Here is a 20,432-nt window from a genome sequence, read left to right as displayed (position 1 = left end):
TCCATTACAGGGTTGCAGTTAGAATCACTGTCTTGTTTTCCTAGGGGAGCAAATAACAGGGGGCTCCAAACCTACCTGAAAGGTACAAAGGCATTGAAGTCCCTACTTTCCATGGCTATTTCTACCCTTAGCATCGCCCCATATATTTCACTTTCACTATTTGAAAAGGCAACTAAGTCTTCATGCAGTCATCCACCACTTCTGACATCAACTGAACTGAGCAGTCTAGTAAGCACTATGATCACAGAGTGGTTTAGCACCTGGCCCAGAGATAGTCCCCTCTAAACAGTAGCAGTTCCCAGGGAACCCGGGCTAGAACAGCAGTGGATATACGCAGATAAGGCCACTTGTTCTTTGGTGTACCTGAACAACTCCTGTTTCGATATGTCAAATTTAAAAAGTCACTATTAAATACATTGAACAGTAAGCACCTAATGTTAACATTCATATATCAAAGCTCTGGATATGATCAGAAAGTCCATTCAGAGAACAAATGATGGGAGCTACCCTCCCCAACAAATGTTTGTGCAAAACATGCACATCTTCCAAACAGGATTTAAGACAGCCAGCACAACCAAAAGGCTTGTATTGCTAAAGTCTTTGTTTCTCCAACGAGGATAGTCTACAGCATGTCTCATAACAGCTACAGCTGTGGTTTGGGGAGAATCCACATAGTCCTCCCAACCTTACCAACAAAAATCTGAGGCAGTCAAAGGCAAACGTAAGGCTGACCAAAGACAAGAGAATTCACTAACAGAGTCAGCACAGGCAAACAAAAAAAAAAAAATGCACTGTGGTGAAGACAGTAGAACAGTCCTGGTTTCTGCAGGGTACAAAGTGAAAACCTTTGCAGAAGCTAAGGCATTTCAATACAGGTTGAGTCAAAGCTAGCTGGCTGGGCACCTCAGTATATTCTCCATGGTAATTGTACGCTTTAGGTTGCTTCTGTTCAAAGAGTACCACCAAAGCTATTGTTTGCACCCGCATCTCTACCAGAAAATGTGCAAGCACTCAACCAGGATACTTTAAATAAAAGTCTTCTAGAAGCACCTACATGAAACAGTAAGTTGGACTGATATTATCACTTGTCAAGAGCTAGTCATAGTAATCTGCAGATTACTGAAGGCATCAGAAAGGCCTGAATACTCTGGGGAGGGGAAGACCACAATATTTATGAACATATGATGGTTTATGAGTATAAAAGAAACTTTCAGCATGTTTTGTCCTTGTATCAGCAATCACATGCTGCAAAGCAAGGGAGAAAAAGAGAACCAAAGACTGAAGACACTCAAAACCATGGTAGCACTACTCGTTCCGGTGGAACGTATTTACACTAAAGTGACTGCAAGTCAACTCACACTGTGAAGCTGCATCCTATTGCCTAGAGGAAAGCATAGCCTACCTGCTGTGCTGCAGAACCTTTCAGATGTGACCTCCAGGTCCCCACCCATTCACAATGTTTCACGTGTTGACTGTATGGATAAGCCTGACTCCACAAGAGTGTCCTGAGCCACTAGCTAGCTAAGAACCTAACAGTCTGATGAACTCACCACAAAGTAGCACTGATCTTTCACAAAGTTACACTAATGTTCCCCGCTGCCACCCACCCAGGCAGTCCAATACTCGCATCTTCCACAGGGCACCCTTTCCCTCCCCAGCCCTCCCTCCCCAAATCATCAGGTTATCCTTCCTACACACTTCAGCATAACCCTCATCCACCCGCCTAAGAATCTATCCACAAACAATAGTCTATAAGCTGACCTCGCAACCACAGACAAGAGTTTCTGTGCAGACTCCATTAGTGAAAGTGAACGGATGACCCTAATAGAAAGCAATACTGGATTTCCCCCCCGGTGGATTGAGAACTTTGTTGTGTGAGCGTGGCCTTGGCCCTAATCGGGGCTCGTGATTGTCTATCTTGGGTTCTGGCTCCTTGCATCGCTCCTCCTTGCCCAGATCTTTTTTCTCGCCTCCATCTTCCAGCTGTGGTTTGATATTTTCTGTAGCTGAATAAAAAGAAAAGGGATTAGATCAACTTGTTATTCTGTAGTGCACGAAGTGCCTCATCCTCTGTAGGCTGCATTATTTCCCACCTCTCCCACCCATGGCACACTAAGGTTTCTCTATATCTGTTCAGGAAACAGGTGCTGAGGAAGAATTTCACTTTTTGCAACAACTCCTCTCTTCCTTCAGCAGTCTTTCTAAGAAAAGATACGTAGGCTAAGCAATATACCTTCAGAATTATTTTGGCAGTTCTAGGCAATTAAGGGATGCCACATACCAATGAATCCTTTCATATTGAGCTTGAAAGCAGCATTCCCATCATCCTTTAACAATAACTCGCTGAGCAATAACACATTTTGTCAGTCAGCTATTTGTTATTTACAACTACAGAGGGCCAAGATTATACACTTGAAGGAGATGGCAAGGGAGGAAGAAGCAATCTGATAGGATGTTTTTCTACATATACAGATTCCATATATATCTATATATACACACATGGTATCAAGCAAAGTGTATACACACAGACACACAGAGTATCAAGACTTAGGCCTGTGGAGTTCTTAGTAAGAGGAAGAGAATGATTTCCTTGAAGTCAAGTGATTAAATTTCTGACTAACAGAAGGAAAACTTCTCAGTTATATTATCCTAAACACCAGCCTTAGCCTTACAATTTTAAGAGAAAGCATGAGAAACTGTTCCTCAGAGCTTATCTTCACAAAGAACAGAGAAAGTAATTTCTCTTGCTGACCTTCTAGCTTCTTTGGTGTTTCATCTTCTTTCAAGACAATGTGATCCTGCAAAGAAACCAAGAACTATCTTAGTATATTATTGTTCTCAAACAGTAACTCTGTCACAAAATCCTTTAGAAAGTTTTCCTTTGTTTCTGATATAAGCTTATCTGTTTATCACAGTAAAAGCCAACAGCTGCAGACACCGTGTGCAGCCCTGCATCCCCCCCACCGCTACATAATCCCAAAAGCAGTGGTAGAAGGTAACTCCTATGTTATGTCAAGGTGCACATCTCGGACAATTCATTGAGACACAGATGAAGATACTACATTAGTTCATTAGAGGCTTAAAACTTCGTCTATGATAAACAGTTCAGTCCAAAGGTCTGGAATTACCATTCTTGTCAGGCACCCACTACCACCCAGGAGAAGCTGGTATGCACAACTACAACACAAGCAGCCCTTGAGCACCCTATCTATATTCAGCAATTACTGTCTTCAGCGCGTATCCACAGTGACCCCAACAGTCAGGTAATTAACAAAACCTTTTAAGACCATTTCCTTAACAATCCCAATTGATTGTCAGAAATACACAGCAATACTTCAGAAAAGCTTGCATGATTTCCCACCCATGAAATTCAGCTTGCAGTAATTTTTGCAAATATGCTATCTCCTTTCCATCCCAGCATTTCCCACAATTGCAGTGCTCTAATTAAAGACATAGGAATTTCTGAAATGTTGTTCTCCATTTAGTCAGGAATTCACAGGAATTAATATGTTACATTTTAAAAAAAGCAACTAAAAGAATCATAGACCAGCCCAATAAAGGGCCACAGAGGAACAAAACAAAGCCCTTTCCTACACCAACAGCACTACTCCTGACAAAACCTAGCTCCCAGACTTTTTTCTCTCTACCTTTCTTACAACCCAAATCCCCCAAAATACAGTCCAGAGTCTGTATAAAAATTTAGACAAAAGCACATTACCAGCACCTTCAAATTTAAGGGGAAAAAAGGAGAAAAAAGTTAAATTGGACTAATCTCTTCTTCCTAAGGTTCCAGGAAAAATGAGACTGCTACTACTTTTTCAGTACAAAGACAGCAAGCTGTGTTTCATGGGATGTTAAGTTCCCATGCTATCTGACATGTCAAAACCAATGCCAACATAGTAGCTACCCACTTAATAGTATCTGCTTAGAGCAAGGCAGCAGGTTGTAAATCTGAATATAGGGCATTTAAATACAGAAATAAAGTAATTGGCAATGTATCTTCCTTTCTTCCAAAACCAGACTTGGTCATAACTACAAGCCTCTCCAACTATTGCACATCCCAGCTTTAAGATCAAAAAATAACAACTGATATAGCAAGACACACTTTTGTCTGACATCACAAAATCAAGTGCATGCTCGACCTGACACTCGAAGCTGACCTTGAGTTAGCTTTTTCACTGTTGATCACTTAAGTTTAACCTCCGGCTAAGGTGCTTTCATGTTGAACATAGATACATATATTTAAGACAGGTGAAGGGCACAGCCAAGTCACATGAAGATTTATGACTGTAGCTCACTGGTGTTCACTGACTTTCCAGAGTTGGTATCAAGATCACCTCTGCCAAATTGCAGAATAAAGAGAAATACCTTCTCCCTATCTAGCTTAAATGCCTCTCAGCTGTGTGCCAGGAACTCCAGCTGTACCTCACTTACGAGGAAGACCAAAGGCTTGGGAAGCACTTTTTTTTCCCCTCTTTTTTTGTGAACACACATCTGCAGTCTAATTAATAGTTTTACTGCAAACTACAGAGCATGCGGAGATCCAATATACCAAAGATAACAAGCTATCAGAAAGAGACTTCAGGAATAACTGTCTAACTTGAAGTTACCCTATGCATAATTCAGGTCATCATCTTAAAAAGAATACAGGCATTGCATTGTAACAAGACTGTAAGATGACTCGCTGAGCTGCTAGCTTCTTGGTTTGACAGCGAAAGAAGTACAAATACCTTAGGCTTGTTTGGGTGTGCTCGCACAACACTGGTAGATACAGGAGACCCAAAGATATCACTTGTCTTCCCACCAGGTGGATTCATGCGTGGACGAGGCTGAGCAGAACTAGAATCCTCAAAAATACCACTTTCTTTTCCCCCTGCAAGGCAGTTGTTAGATTTTTTTTTCTAGATTACTTTGTTTTACCACACTATATTAAAAAAATAAAAAAGATAAGAATTCAAAAACTTCTAGAATCCTACTGCCTAGAGACTTACTTTTGCTTGCCTGAAGATACTAGTTGAAATCCTTTGTTACAAGAATTCACTAGAGGATCTCAGATTCACAGCTGTACTCACTGCAGCTAACTGATGACACAGCTCTAGAATAGAAGCAGTTTCCTTTCATCATTTCCTAGCCCTCAACTAGGAAAGAAGCAGACTTGGATGATGTGCTAAAAAGTCGGTGAACATGTAGATCACTGAAATATTCATATATTCAGAAGTCTGAATAGATTTATTGTTAAAGCCCACTCAATTTGTAAAAATGCAACATAAAAAGACAGACAGATCAGAGTGTTCCACTTTAGAAATACAAAACCAATTCTGTGCTGCAATTCAGATCCCAATCGCGCTGAAGGAGGTGGCCACTCTTACCTGGAGGGTTTGTCCTTTTTGGAATGTTTTGAGGTTCTTCTGATGCTCCAAAGATATTAGATGCCATCCGGTGTGGCCTGCTTGAAGAAGAAACTTCTTCTGTGCTCCCAAACAGATTACTAGAACCTCCTCCTGGGGGCTTCAATACCCTACGTTGCAGAATGAGAGAAGCAAGAGACAAAAGTTTGTTTGAAATTTACAGCATTCAACATATTTGATGTCACCTCCCCATTCTCCCTTGTATGTTATGAATGACTCTCCTGATCTGAACTCACTTCAGGTAATTCTGCTATGTCCATGAATGTCCATGCTATGTCCACTTTTCAAGAGCTATTCTAATAAAATATTCTCAAGTTCAGCACAAGTATTGCCAGCCTCCTAGTCAGTCAACTTGATCATTATGTTATCTATGATTACCTGGAATGGTCATAACACTGCCCCCAGAACAAATGGCTATGCTATCTGTGGTGTTCCAGAAGCAACAGATTAAGAGAAGACATATGCCTCTGGTTAGTATTTTAAAAATAACCATTACAGAATCAGAACTTCTGCTAAATGGCACATACCGACTTTACATCTGTGATACAATTAAAAACCATTGACTTTTTTATTTAAAAGCAGACATTTCATAACTACTGAAAAAATTGCTAGTTTCAACCATCAGTTATCATATCAGCTTCTGTAGAGTTTAGAATGGAAAGGTGGAATGCCAAGAAGCCAAATTTTTAGTGGTTGAGATGTAAATCCATTAAGACCAAAGCTCTGCATCAGAGGTATATCGAATGTATCCTCATAAAAATTGGAGGTTACAATAGAAATGGACTGACTCCTTGCCCAGGTTGGACTCGATGATCTTACAGGTCTTTTCCAACCGTACTGATTCTGTGATTCTGTGATTCTGTGATTCTTGAAAACCTACCAAAAGCCATGCTGTCCTTGAGTAATAAGTCCACAGTTAATACCTACACCTTGTTCAACAGACTTCAGGTCCTGTCCTGAAAAGAAACTGAACCACTATGTGGGAGCAGAATCAGTGGAATTAATTGGAAAACTAACAGAAAAAGCACAGGAAAGTGATGAATACCTAGGTATCAAAAATAACCTTTACGGTTATGTCTACTTGACCAATTACCTACAATCTTAGCAACTAAGCAAAAGTAGTAGCTGAATTATACCTCTTCTAATCTGAATACTTCATCTGGGACCTAAACTAACCTTTACTTTTATACAAAGAGAACAGTTACAAATTGCAAGGTCTTTATCCCACTCTACCTGAACAGAAATCGAACGTCAGTGAATTAATACAACTCATCCCCTCCATAGATCTGTGACAGAAGCAAGCCATCACAGGTTAGGTATCTGCCAGGCATAAAAAGAGGTTCCTCTCAGAGCCAAGATCTACTCCAATGTAACTCTAAGATTTAATTTCACAAAAGCAGAGGTATTTGGCTGCCCTGTGAGAAAATGAGCGTTGTCAGCATTTCCGATCTCAGGATGCAGAAAGCAGTTTTTTCTCCTTCCTCCCAAAGAGACTAGAAGTGCCTCTTTTAGCCTAGGAGCAGCTTATATAGTCAGAACTAGACCCAGAGAGATTGTCTTTACTGCCCAATTCCAGTATTTTAATCCTTAGTACAACTGTGGATTTAATGAACTTCTTTAGCTTGAGGGAGTAACTAGAATTTTAGCAGACAGGACAACTGTCTTGTCCACTGCACATGTAAGATCATATCTGAGCAGAAGGTTTATTTACAATTTAGTGTCCAACAGACTACAGATCCAACTATGCTATAGGCTTTCCACATAGAAGATCTAAACCCGCTATTACAACAGACGCTGTGCAGGCAAATTATGTATTTCAATCACTCACAATGATCCAGAAACCACAAGGCAGTTTAAACATTTAAACTTGGGAGATAGAAGGAAGTGAAAAGGGAACAATAAAAAAAAAGCTAGAGGAGTTTGAGAAGGAGCTCCTATTAAAAAAGTAGGTCTGCTAGTATCCCTCATATGATTTAAGCTATTTCTGACTTTACCCATTCTTTTCAACTATTTTTTTAACGCATCTAGTCTTTCTTAAGTTCTAAGTATACTATCAAAGAGACTGAAAGGAAGAGAAACATAGTTTATACAGATGGAGTTTCTTACACCATAGATTCACTCCATTTACCATGCTGTTTTCTTAACACATGCCTACAAGCGTAGGAGGGAATAACAAAATAACTACATTCAGATTTTTTTGGTTTAAGAAAAACAACCAGTCATAAGAATCAAATTACTTCCCATTCCTGCAAGTGGATTTAAGATCCATAGCAGAAAAAAAATTCTAGAGAAACCCCATTTTAAGATTAAAGGTCTTGATTATTCAGTTAACAAACTTAATTAAGCATCAAAAGAACTCCAACACTGATTAATCTTATATTGTGCTCCCATTTTCAGCTCAGTATACAGACTGCTGTTGCAGTGATTAAGTTAGAGGCACCACTTGAGGTGCTTACCAGGCACTTTGAAATCAGCACAATAGGTGAGCTTTTCTGCCAGCATCACCAAAAAGAATGTCTCGGCTCTACACTCACAAAGTGGATTTGCATCCTCAATTTCAGAAACTTCTAAGTGCTAGGATCCTTCCAGATATTCCACAAACTTTCAAGTGACTGTGACACCAGGTCCATAAAATTCTAACTAATGCAAAGTCAGGTAACTAAGTCATTCACAGGAATTACCAAAGGTAACACTGAAGTACAGCAGCAACAAGGTCTTCCAGCTTACGACAGAAAGAGGACAAGGTTCTGCGCTCCTTCACTTTGGCCAAAAACTGGGGAGAATACAAAGTATTTTCTTGCTGTGTAGCCTCTAGAGCATTGCTGACCTCCTTGTACTCCCGTGTCACTCAGTTCTAGATCAGAGCGAGATGCGCAGGTCTCCCACACCAAATAAGAAAGTAAGATTTAGCCTGTGAATCCTACCAAAGGAAAACAGCATGCTAAACTTGATAAGCCAGTGTGAGCTGCTTCAACAGAGTACAAGGAAATTCAACATACACTTTATAGTAATTTTAGTTTATACTTTACAGTCATTTTAGTTTATACTGGTATTATGCCAGTTTACATAGAGATATTTTTGTGTCTTGTAGCCAGATAAGTTAGATCTTCTTTCTTCCTTTGGGATGAGCAGGGAGGAAAGGGAAGGTGTTGTTTTATTCTTTTAAACAGTAATGAAAAAAACCCCTTTGTTTTCTACACAATCTAAACCTGCCCCTTCTCCTCCTCCCCTCCAGTAGACTAGAAGTCTGTCAATTCATCTAGAACAGCTAAATTAAGAACCCTACCCTGTAAGTTTAAAAGCCTCTACTAATTGCTTTGTTCTCTTCTGGCAGGCTTGAAGAATTTTAATTAGTTCTTGTGGTCTCTTTTTCCTGCATTCTAACACACTTGAATTTGAGTGCCCTTTCCTCATGAAATCTTTCAGCTGACCTATGGAGGAGGTGCCAAGGCTTATCCATTACTTCAAGACACTGGCTATATAAATAATTTTTTTTTTTTTTAATTCCGCCTGAAAGTTGAACACTGAAGTCCTACCAGTTTTCAGACAGTTCTAGTAAAGCTGGTAAAATAGAAGAGTTGCAGCATACATAAGAGAGCATCACTAAGGTAATTAGCAGAAAGCCAACCAGCAAGCAGGTGTTAAGGTTTGGAACACCAGGCTCTAAAGCAAAGACCAGAAAGTTACTGGGAGTGCTCCTGCTGTGGGATCAACACAAATTCATGGCTCATTAAATAGCTCACTCATCGCAAAACCAAACAGCGAGCTTTTTTAAGTCAGTTATGCTCTTGATCTGAAAGCTCTGGAATATTCTGCAGTAACACTGATGGGGAGGAAGGGAACGTGTATTACACTTCCAAGACAGCTACGTTTAACATTTTCAGCTCTACACAGTAGTTGTGAAACTGCTCGTATACTAGATGAATTGAGGATACCTAAGAGCAATGCATCTTTATAGTGTGCACCAACAGCAGAACGATACAATTCCATCCTCCTCTGCTATCAGAGCAACAGCAACTCTTAGACATGCAATTCCTTGTTTTATTTTGGAAAAGCAAAACTTCCTTAAAAATACAAAGTGTCATTGTTAACTTTTAATAAAATGAAACTAAGCAGTTAATTTGATTCAGCAAACTAGATGTTCGCTATATCACTGTACACATTCATTGGATCATTACGGATACATCTCACTGGACAATTATTTAAGTGGAAGCTTTCATTTAAAATATTTTTAGTATCATTTATTTCTAACAGTAATACCCGTGTATTATGAAGTTTTCAAAATGCATTTGCTTATAATTTCCTCACAAAGATTTTCACCTTAGGAAGAGTTATTTTTTCCCCACTTCCACAGCTGTTGGTGGTTGCTGCAGGAATTTTGAATCAGGCTCAGTTTTAATTGGAGAAACCTGTACACATCAAGAACTGCAAAAGCATTTGCATTATCATCAAATAAAGTTTTGTTCAGGGAATGAATAGAATAAGCTCTGGAAGAAGTGTCCTTAAACCAAGTACTTTTTGCTTTTGATGGCAAAGGCCATATGTCAATTGTCACCATCTCGGAGACCGCTCTAGAAAACCCAATAACGTCACGTATAGCAGTGCTGCAGTATGCGCGTTTGCTATGCCAGGTCTCTTTATATAGTTGTGTGTATTGCTATAGTTTGTTCTCAGGCAGGATGAAAACACTCTGCCACAATGCCAGAGAACAAGCTATAACAAGACGACGTTTGCTTCCTGTTAGCTAAAAAGTTATGATGGTCTGCATTCCAGACCCTATCCAGAAACCCAGTTGTGTTTCCAGTTTGTGAGTTAAACATGGTTTCAAAATTACCAGAACAGAAGCTTCTCAGAGACTATACTAAGGGCAGAGCATCCTCAGAAATCTTTTAAAACCAGGTCATAGCTTAGAGCAACTGGAATAAAAGGCAAACTTAAAGCACCCTTACGCAATTTCAAAACACTTCCTTCCTTGCCCTCTGAGCATATGATTACCTCGCAGACGGATTAATCACTCCAGCTCCAAGTTATTGTTAGACTTGAACGAGGGCATGTATCCTAATCTATTTCAACTTCGTAAGGTGAAAACAAGCTAACATCTGCTTATAGAGGCATTTGTGTTAGATCCTCTCAAAGCTTCGCAGAGCATAACCAGGTCCTCCTCCCTCCTCGGGGAGGTACAAACGCAGGGGAAGGAGGGCTTCCACAGCGCCAGGCCTTTCTTCCCGCACGGGAGACCCCCAGGATCCAGACCCCCTCCCCAGCTCGGTAACCCCCGGCAGGAGCTCAACCCTCGCTCCCGGCGGGCCGGGGCCAGGCTCCGAGCGCTGCGGCCCCACGGGGACCCGCCCCGCCCGCTCCCTCTCCGTGTGCCCCACGCGTGGCCCCGAGCCCAAGGCGGGGCCGGGAGCGCAGCGCGGAGCCGGTCCCCACACCGCCCGCTCCCGCGTCACCCCCCTAACCCCTGGGGCGCGGGAGAGGTAAACTGAGGCACAGCAAGGTCACCGGGCCAGCGGCGAGCGCCGCCGCCCTGCGCTGGCCTCCTGCCCCAGCGCCTACCGGAGCGACGGGGGGTGGCGTTCCCGCCCACCACGGCCGAGAAGGCCCCGCAGCAGGGACCCGCTCCCCTCAGCCGGACCCCCCCTCCGCCTCCTTCCCCTCAGCGCCGCGCCTCAGCCGGACCCCCCCTCCGCCTCCTTCCCCTCAGCGCCGCGCCTCAGCCGGACCCCCCCTCCGCCTCCTTCCCCTCAGCGCCGCGCCTCAGCCGGACCCCCCCTCCGCCTCCTTCCCCTCAGCGCCGCGCCTCAGCCGGACCCCCCCTCCGCCTCCTTCCCCTCAGCCGGACCCCCCCTCCGCCTCCTTCCCCTCAGCGCCGCGCCTCAGCCGGACCCCCCCTCCGCCTCCTTCCCCTCAGCGCCGCGCCTCGGCCGGACCCCCCCTCCGCCTCCTTCCCCTCAGCGCCGCGCCTCGGCCGGACCCCCCCTCCGCCTCCTTCCCCTCAGCGCCGCGCCTCAGCCGGACCCCCCCTCCGCCTCCTTCCCCTCAGCGCCGCGCCTCAGCCGGACCCCCCCTCCGCCTCCTTCCCCTCAGCCGGACCCCCCCTCCGCCTCCTTCCCCTCAGCGCCGCGCCTCAGCCGGACCCCCCCTCCGCCTCCTTCCCCTCAGCCGGACCCCCCCTCCGCCTCCTTCCCCTCAGCGCCGCGCCTCAGCCGGACCCCCCCTCCGCCTCCTTCCCCTCAGCGCCGCGCCTCGGCCGGACCCCCCCTCCGCCTCCTTCCCCTCATTGCCGCGCCTCGGCCGGACCCCCCCTCCGCCTCCTTCCCCTCAGCGCCGCGCCTCGGCCGGACCCCCCCTCCGCCTCCTTCCCCTCAGCGCCGCGCCTCGGCCGGACCCCCCCTCCGCCTCCTTCCCCTCAGCGCCGCGCCTCGGCCGGACCCCCCCTCCGCCTCCTTCCCCTCAGCGCCGCGCCTCGGCGGGACCCCCCCTCCGCCTCCTTCCCCTCAGCCGGACCCCCCCCTCCGCCTCCTTCCCCTCAGCGCCGCGCCTCGGCCGGAGCACGCCCTTCCCCCGCCCCCTCTGCCTCCCGGCCCTGAGCCAGAGCACCCGCCCTCAGCGCCGCGCAGCAGCCGGAGCCTGCACCTCTCCCGCCGAGCCCCGAACAAAGCCCCGCCGCGGGCTCTGCGCCGCCACACGGCTCTTCCCGTTTCCCCCTTCAGCCCCGCACCGCCAATCCACCCCCGCTGCCTCACCTGGAGCTGGGCTTGGCCGAGTCGGCCTCGGGGCCCTGGAACATGGTGGCGGACGACGACCTCGACTGCACAGCCCCGCGCGCGGCGCTCCTTCCCGGCTGCCTGGACCGCAGGTAGTGCCGGCGGGCCCGCCCTGCCCTACCGTTGGTTGACCCACCCGCCTATCATGTCGAGCAGCCTATCGAACGCAGCACGCCCTTCCAATAGCCCGCCTGTCCGGTGAGCCTCGCAGAGGGAGGGAAGCTTGAAAAGGGCCCGTGTCGTCATTCATCCTGGCCGCCTCCCATTGGTAACACCGCGCGTCCGTCAGAGGGAACGGCAGAGCCATTGGCTGAGAGGAGGAGCGGGGCGAGCGGCGGGAGAGCATTTAAAGGGCCAGGTAGGACAGCGGCGCTCGAGGGTGAGTGGTCAGGAGAGGGGCGCGGCGTCCGCAGCGGGCCGGGTCGCCTTCTCCCTGGGGGAGCGCGGCCCGGCAGCCACCCCGCCGCAGCCCCGGCTCCAGAGCGTGTAGTCCCTCGCAGACGGACGAGCCCCGCCGGCCCTGCCTCTCGGTTTTTATCCGCGGAGGAGTGGCGCCCGGTGGCAGCGGCTGCGACAGCCCCGAGAGGGGTCGGCTCCGGTCCGTGCTTCAGCCGCGCAGCCAGGCCCCTGGGGGCCTTACGTGGGCATTTCGCCCAAAAACATCGATGTAAAGCAAAAATCAGGAGGAAGACCATCATCATGAGGAATAACCCCTTCATAATGTGGCGAATTGAGCACCGTGTCTGCCAGGAACCTCTGCAGCTTCACCCGGCCTTGTCGGAGCGGACAGGGTTGCACGTCGGTCTCACAAAGCACAGCATACAGGGCTGTCGACCCAGGGTGTAATCTGATCATAAACTTTCTTTCTGCTGCAATTCCCCTCTTTCCCTGTCTCAAGAAACGGTGTCCATCAGTTGCTGACAGCTCTGCCACATGAAAGCCATTGCTTTCCCAGAGAATCTGGGCTCAGGAGGAGCGGGTACAGCCACGCTCAAGGAACCAGCGCTTGCAGGAGCTGGTACAGTTCCACTCGAGGAGCCAACACTGGCATGGCCTTTTTAACCAAACATTTGTGATTGATAGTAACATTACAAGTTAACATTTTCAGCTGAAGATTTTATTTAATGGCTCCACAGCTTTCCATATGCCAAGTCGTAAAGTTAAGAGGCAGCCCCATTGCTGCTTTTGTCGTGAAAGATTAAAACAACACACCAAAACCATGTATTCTAACTGCAACGTCTTGCTTTGTTTCCTTTCTTGCCTTGCTAATCACTCCTTAACACCGTAAAAACAGAAGGAAGTAAGTTTTGATCATTAAAGGCAAAATTAGATAGTCTGGGAGAAAAGAAAGTGGTAGGATTCAGTACCAGCTTTGACGTAAGGTGGAAAAGAATTGAAGGTCTCCTCTTTGCTGTGAGCCTTCATCACAGCATTGGTGGAGGTGAGAAGCTGCACAGAAAGAGCTCGAACTTGGTCATATAGTCCAGTTTTCTCAGTACACAAGTGGTAGAGATGAGTCCTCACTCTTTAGATGAAAAGGAAGCATTAGCAAATATTACTAATAAGGTTTTTGCAGAGCTTTTTAAAACATTCTTCATTTCTCATCATCTAGTTTAAGAAGGCTCTTGCACTTTCTCAATGCGTAATTAAACTAAAGCTGCCATTGTATACTGCAGAGATGAAAATGCTAATGTGTACAAAAGGGAATTAGCTAATGACATAGATCACAGGATAATTCAGCTTGAAAGGAACCTCAGGTCTGGACTCTAACCTCCTGCTCAAGGCAGGGTGAGCTAGATCAGACCAGCTTCCTCTGGGCTTTATTCAGTTTTGTCTTGGAAAGCTCTGAAGACAGACACTGCACAACCCTCTCTGGGGAACCTGTTCCTCTTCCTGATTGTCCTCAGGGTGAAAAAGTTTTTTGGTAGTGGCTATATAAAACATGGTGGCCTGAATACAACCTCTGCATCTAAGTTCCTGCTTATCTGAAGCTGTGAAGGAAAAAAAAGTTAGGGGGGAAAAAACCCAACAAGATATACAATAGCTTTTTTATTGTAGTTTTTGCTTGGTGGTTATTTTTGTGTGATTTTTTTTTTTCCTTCCCCTTGTTACTGGTGACCACGGACAAAGACAGAACATTCAGGACAGACAGCCCTCTTATGTGATGCATTTCTGACACTCACAATTAGCAGACACTACTGGGCATGGAAGCTGTAAAGCAAAAAAAAAAAACCAACCAACCAAAAACCCACCCAACCAAAACCTTCTCTCACCATGGTGAAAATCATTAAAATTCTGGGATGAAAGATGTCAATGGAAGTTATGTCACTGATTTCACTAAAATCAGAATTTCACCTTGGAAGGCTTGGTCTTACAGACAAATTTTTAGCACCCCCTCCACCTGGGGACATTATTATGTAAATAAAGGTTAAATGGAAAAATCTGATAGGGTATGAATGGCAAGTAAGACACTGGACATAAGTTAGACCAAGTATTAGTATGTATTTATGCACAAGAATAAAAACAGCTTTACAAGTTGAATTGGAAATTTAAACAGAGGAAGTTTAACAGCTTTTGTATATTATATTAAATAACCAAAACACCTTTTTCCAAAATTGGTAAAGAATAAATAATATAATTTACAATATGGTACAAAAAATAATCAGTAAGGACAGGCATTCTGCTTTATACATACACTATATAGGTATATTTATAATCTATAAAACAAATTCACATCTCAAACAAGCCAGAAACCTTAGATGATATGGCTTAACTATTCTTAAAAGAAACAGCATTTAATTTTGCTGCCAGAACCATAAGCTCTAAAGCAGTTATCATGTTTCAATAATTACTGATAACTTATTGCCGTAGTGCTTGCCAAGGTTTCACTTAGTTAACATTTACAAATTGCTGTAAAATTAAGAGATTCAAAGGTTTGAAAAGGTTAAAAAAAAGTGCAGTACTTTCCTTATAAATGCATCCGAAGTCTGAGTGTAAAAAAACAAAATGCAACTTCATTTCCACTCTGGGATCTGCGGAGTCAGTAAATGAGATGTCTTATAGATTAATGTGATCCAAGCCATTTCATTCAATTTGGAAATATAAAGAGGGGTGTCAAGAAAAGGCTTAACAATGCCATATTAAAACCAATTAGTATTCCTATGCTTAGTAGATTTAGTGATAAAGGATAAAATGGATTGTGTGGGTAATCAGGATGCAACCCCCAGCAGAAAACCCAGTTAGCGCACACACCGGTAAATCTAATTCTTGGGATGTAGTACTGCTTTTCACCCAGACTATGATGACAACAAATATTGAATTTTCTGCCATTCACCTTGCTGAATCGCTCAGAACTTCCTTATTATATATAGTCACTAAACCAACACGGGAAAAGCCTACAGCAACTAATACTAGAACTGGAGGTTGTTAGTGTCCATTTGTCCTCTCCAATCACCTCACAGTGCCCCAAGAAGCTATTAAGCTAACAAAGTCATGTTTACCTCAAAAACAATCCTGTGTGCATTTCAGTGTAACTTGCTTGAATGCTTGCTTAGGATAGGCTGGCATTGTTACACATACAGATTTTGTTACTTCCATTGAGGAAGCTGAAATAATTAAAATTGAAGAAGTTTTGTGTTTTACAAAAAATATATATATATACACACATATATGTGTGTGTGTGTGTATATATATGTGTGTGTGTGTGTGTATATACACCCCCCGCCCCCCAATTTTTCGCTTAGCAGTCTTAGGCACAAACTGATGATAACTAGTATTGTAAAGCACATCCACCTAAAATCTAGAACTGGTGGAATCAGAGGTGTGTTTAAGTGACCTTTCACATAATAAGGATAACAAATTCTGCATCAATTCAAAATTACCACAATTATCTAAGTTATTTTCAAGTTTTTCCCTGATAAGACTTACTTGTCCTGAAAGGGCTTTATTATTAAACTGCGGTTTGCAAAGCATTACATTTCTGAAATCAAATTCTGTTTCATAATGGCAACTTTTAAGAGGCTGATGCCAAACACATTTCTAACCACAAAATTCTGAGTGCTGAACTGACCCCTGTCATTTCCACTTTGTTATTACTTGGTGGTCCAAGTCTATGTGCAAAGGGTCAGGACATTAACGTTTTCTGATCTCATGGCATCTTCAAAAACAGCCACTATGCTGCTTCATTCTGCAATTCTATTATTCCCCTATGGCAACTGAATGGGCTGAGAAAGGGCAGCGTGGCAGCTCCCTGCATCAGCAGCAGCAGTCTTCACAGATCTTGGTGACGTGCTCTGCCATGTAGGTGCAGCAACACCGGCACTTAGTCTAGGCAACCTCAGAATCAAAACCAGTGTCACATCCACTCCATTACCAGCATGGGTAAACACGATGAGACATTTGTCAAGCTACCTAAACACACTGGAGACCATCAGGCTGGTCTTTCAATATTCGTAAGTTTAAGAATGAGTTCAGATTTTTTTTTTTTATACAGTACTTGATTAGAATGTATCACATCTCCTCCTGCATGTCCTGTAATCCACAGCCACAGTAGGAGCCCTCTACTTTTATCCTGCAAGTCCGAAGGATTTTTGGAGGTACGGCATATAGGATAATCAGCATTGCTAATGTAAGAAGCCAAAACCAAGAGGAAACAATCTGGGAAAGACCTAACAAAAATACAGCTCAACTCTAAGTAAAACTTAAAAAGTTTTAGAGGGAGCGACTCTTGACATTAATGGGCGTCCTCTCCACACCAAGGGTGAATGCTCAGAATGATACACTCCTCAGCATTCATTTTTCTGACAGCTTTCAACTTTTTATATTCTAGGTTTACATGATTTCCTGATATTTGCATCAGAATTCTCAAACAAGGCTCTGTAAGAATAATGAAAGAGAAATAATGACAGAAGGACTTGATATCCCACATGACATGCAGTCAGAATAGGAAGGTAGCCCACAGGTATGAAATTCTCCATTCTTCTAGTCATGGTTGTTTTCTTGCTAGTAATACAGGTTTGCCTCCCTGTTGGGAACATCTGGTTTTACACATCTGTACGGTTCCTATGTCAAAAAGGAGAACATAGCAACCTGATACATGGGGTCTTGGAATGTCATCCAAATCTCACTACTTCTTGAGTGAAATCAGGAAGGTTGCTCTGGGCCACACAAAAGGTGCATCAGAAAACTTGTTAATTTTCTCTTAATGATAGAAAGCCTAAGGCAAACTATATAGCAGTTAAAAAAAGTAACCTACATAAAGCAGGGTAAAGTGACTGGGAAAACAGCAAATCCAATCAGTGCATTGTGAGCAAGGTTACAGAAGAAACTCCCAGTCAAATGCCTTGTAAAAGTAGCTAAAGGTAGGCAGAACTACATCCACCAAGTATAGTGCAAGTTGGGAAAACGAACCCCTGATAATAGCCTAAGAGATGGAGAAGTTTTGTTTATTTATTAATAATATAAAGTTGAGGTTTATATAGGACTAGCCCCTTGGATAAATTCAGAGCTACTTAAAATAGCCAAGGAACATCCTCTTACTGGAGAAGCAGACAAGTGCTTAAAAAAGGGGCACAATAAAGGTATTCTCTCTCATGACCGGTAGGAAAGGAAATAGGAAAAGTCACCTGAGTTATAAAGGTAGAATCGATGGACAACCAGCTGTAGAGAAAGTAACTTTATATTCCTTTGAACCCACTGGTATCAGGATCTGGGTCTTTCAAATATTAAAACACTAACATTAAATGCATAGGGATTTTGTAGAGGGAGTACCAGATCCACTAGTGCCTGGGAGTCACTATAATGAAAAATGATGCCCTGAGGTGCTACAGAGCACCTGGAATTCACAGAACAAGGAGGAACTAAGGAAGGGCTGAGATTAAGCTAGGACTTGACACCTCTCCTCTTCATGACACAAAACAGATCTCAACAACTTCAGCATTAACATATTATTTGTTTCTTAACATTACAATAATCTTTCCTATTTCCTCTCCCCGGTAAATCCTCAGTTTTTGTGGAGAAAGATGGCAATATATACAGGTTTTCAGCAAAGCCAAGACTAATTATGACAAAGCTTTCATAGTGATTCCAAAAAGCTCTTTTGCAGTGTTTCCTGACTTAAAAAGCAACCGTTCTTCAGGGAAAGGAAGAAAGCACTCTCCCAACTCCTGGGATGAACTGTGCAATGTGATGAAGAATCTCAAAGGTGGAGAATATGAGCGCAGTCAGGGTGATGATGATTGTGACATATGATGGGGTTTAAAAATAGAGAAAACGCCCCAAGGATCCATGCAGTCTGGGAGTAGGGTGAATCAGAGCTCTCCCACAAAACAAGAAAGCAGGTACGTGCCCCTGCTGGAATGGTCAAACAACAAAACATAGCCAAAGAAACAGAATGGTCTATAAAAATGAAGCATTGTAGAGTCGCAGTGCCTTTGAAGAGAGTGCAAGAAACTTAAGTTTGACTCATTGATAAAAAGAGTGCCAACTAGGACATGCCAAGATGCAAAATGGTTCCCATACCCACCCCCACCCTTCATCCTCCACAACTTCAATGTGGATCCCAAATCATGGCATTTTGATTACTACGCAAAAAATAATTCATGTAGGGGAGCTTCTGGCACTACCCTTCCCTGCTTGAGCTTCTTGCTTAGGCCATTCCAAAGTACAAGTCCAGGACTGCCCCATAAACTTGCCACCTCATATTGCGGATGCAGGGGGGACAGCATTCTCTGTAATACTATTCCATGTTTTGTTGTTCCCAGTATATTGCACATTCCAGGACTTGCAAGTACTTCTTCAGACCTTTGAAGACAATGCTTCTCTTTTAGAAAGAGGCACACAAGAGAAGGACAACTGAGCCTCACTTGCTTCTCTACAACCTGCCCTTGCCATGATCCAGCGCTGCAAGCTCCAACTTTAGCTGAACAGTCTACACCAGCCTGCTGGTCTCATACACTCACTGTGAGAGATCCCCAATCGGAGGACCACCACCTCCTCCATCAAACAAAATTTCCCTGCGGGTTGGCTCAGGTATTGATAGTTCCTGGGCAAGGTCATTAAAACGTGATATGTAATCTATGCTGTTCTCATTCATCATGCAAGCCAGCTGGGAATCCACCACCTAGAAGAGATGTGAGAGAAAAGAAGAGCTACATGTCAATGGAAAATTCACAGAATCACACAGAATTGTTTAGGTTGGAAGGGACATCTCGAGATCATTTTGTCCAACCATCCTGCTCAAATAGGGTCAGCTAGAACAGGCTGCCCTGGACCTTGTCCTGTCAGGTGTTGAATTATGTCCATCAATGGATATTCCACAACCCCTCTGGGCAACCTGGTTCTGTGTTTGACTACCCTCACATTAAAAAAGTTTTCTTGTGTTCAGGTGGAATTTCATGTGTTTCAATTTGTGCCCACTGCCTCTTGTCCTGAGAAGAGTTTGGCTCCCTCATCTTCATTCCCAGCCTCTCCTCATAAGAAAGATATACTTTATCTCACTTTATCCAAATTAGAGAATAGCTCTTATCCATGGCTAAATGGAAGAGTCCAAAAAAAAAAAAAAAAACCCAAAACAAAACACAAACCCACCAAACACCTATAGTCTCAATGGGCCTTACCTGCCTATCCTTAATTCAGCATTAAGGTGCACTAGTAGATGCACTGTACAAAACCTCTATAGGTATTACCTCTAAAACGTGACTCTGCACAACACTTAAAGGCCTTTCAAAATTCTCCCATCATTAAAGCCATTTTAAATGATACTTGCTTCCTCTGCAGACTCTCACACAAACCCACATCTGCCACAACAGCTGCTCTGGTGTGCCTAAAATGGTGGCTAACCCCATTTTCTTCTAAGGCAGTTTGTAAGATCAAGGGCTGCAATGTCACTTCAAATCCACACAAATAAATTATCATCTATTCCATTAATTATCACACACCTTGATAGAACCTCACTACCAAGCAAGCAGAATCTTCATATTTATGCCAGGAAGCGGCGTTGTGTGAGGAGGCTGAAGCTGCCAAGGGCACATTAAAACAGCATGAGCTTGCTGCAGCTTCTCCTTACAAGGTCTGTACAGAACCTCCTTATCCAAATCCAAAGGGCAACAGAGGAATGACATTTTCCTTCCATGAGGGCAAGCCCCCACAAAGTTACAATGTATACAACATTACACTGAGTCAATGACTGTAAACTGTAGGATAATTAAGATTGGAAGGGACCTGAAGAGGTCTCTAGTTTAACCTCCTGCTCAAA

The 20,432-nt window shown here is 44.0% G+C and overlaps 2 protein-coding genes across 2 annotated transcripts in view; both read right to left on the bottom strand.

The window, feature by feature from the left end:
* Positions 1–1,665: 1,665 nt before the first annotated feature.
* JPT2 (Jupiter microtubule associated homolog 2) lies at positions 1,666–12,231 on the bottom strand. The gene is made up of 5 exons (XM_059826377.1): positions 12,158–12,231; positions 5,370–5,518; positions 4,731–4,873; positions 2,753–2,798; positions 1,666–2,006 (listed from the first exon to the last, which is right to left on the bottom strand). The coding sequence occupies exons 1-5, from the start codon at positions 12,199–12,201 to the stop codon at positions 1,822–1,824; spliced, it is 567 nt and encodes a 188-aa protein (XP_059682360.1). The 5' UTR covers positions 12,202–12,231; the 3' UTR covers positions 1,666–1,821.
* A 6,504-nt stretch (positions 12,232–18,735) lies between these two features.
* CRAMP1 (cramped chromatin regulator homolog 1) overlaps positions 18,736–20,432 on the bottom strand; it is a 44,855-nt gene continuing 43,158 nt past the window's right edge. Inside the window, exon 20 of the mRNA XM_009807051.2 lies at positions 18,736–19,298. Coding sequence (XP_009805353.2) covers positions 19,134–19,298 — 165 coding nt within the window. The 3' untranslated portion in view covers positions 18,736–19,133. The remainder of the gene's footprint in view (positions 19,299–20,432) is intronic.

This window comes from Gavia stellata, chromosome 18, assembly GCF_030936135.1.
Source record: "Gavia stellata isolate bGavSte3 chromosome 18, bGavSte3.hap2, whole genome shotgun sequence".
Classification (NCBI taxonomy): Eukaryota; Metazoa; Chordata; class Aves; order Gaviiformes; family Gaviidae; genus Gavia; species Gavia stellata.
Note: the sequence above shows the minus strand (reverse complement) of the source record. Positions and strands in the feature narration are given on the sequence as shown.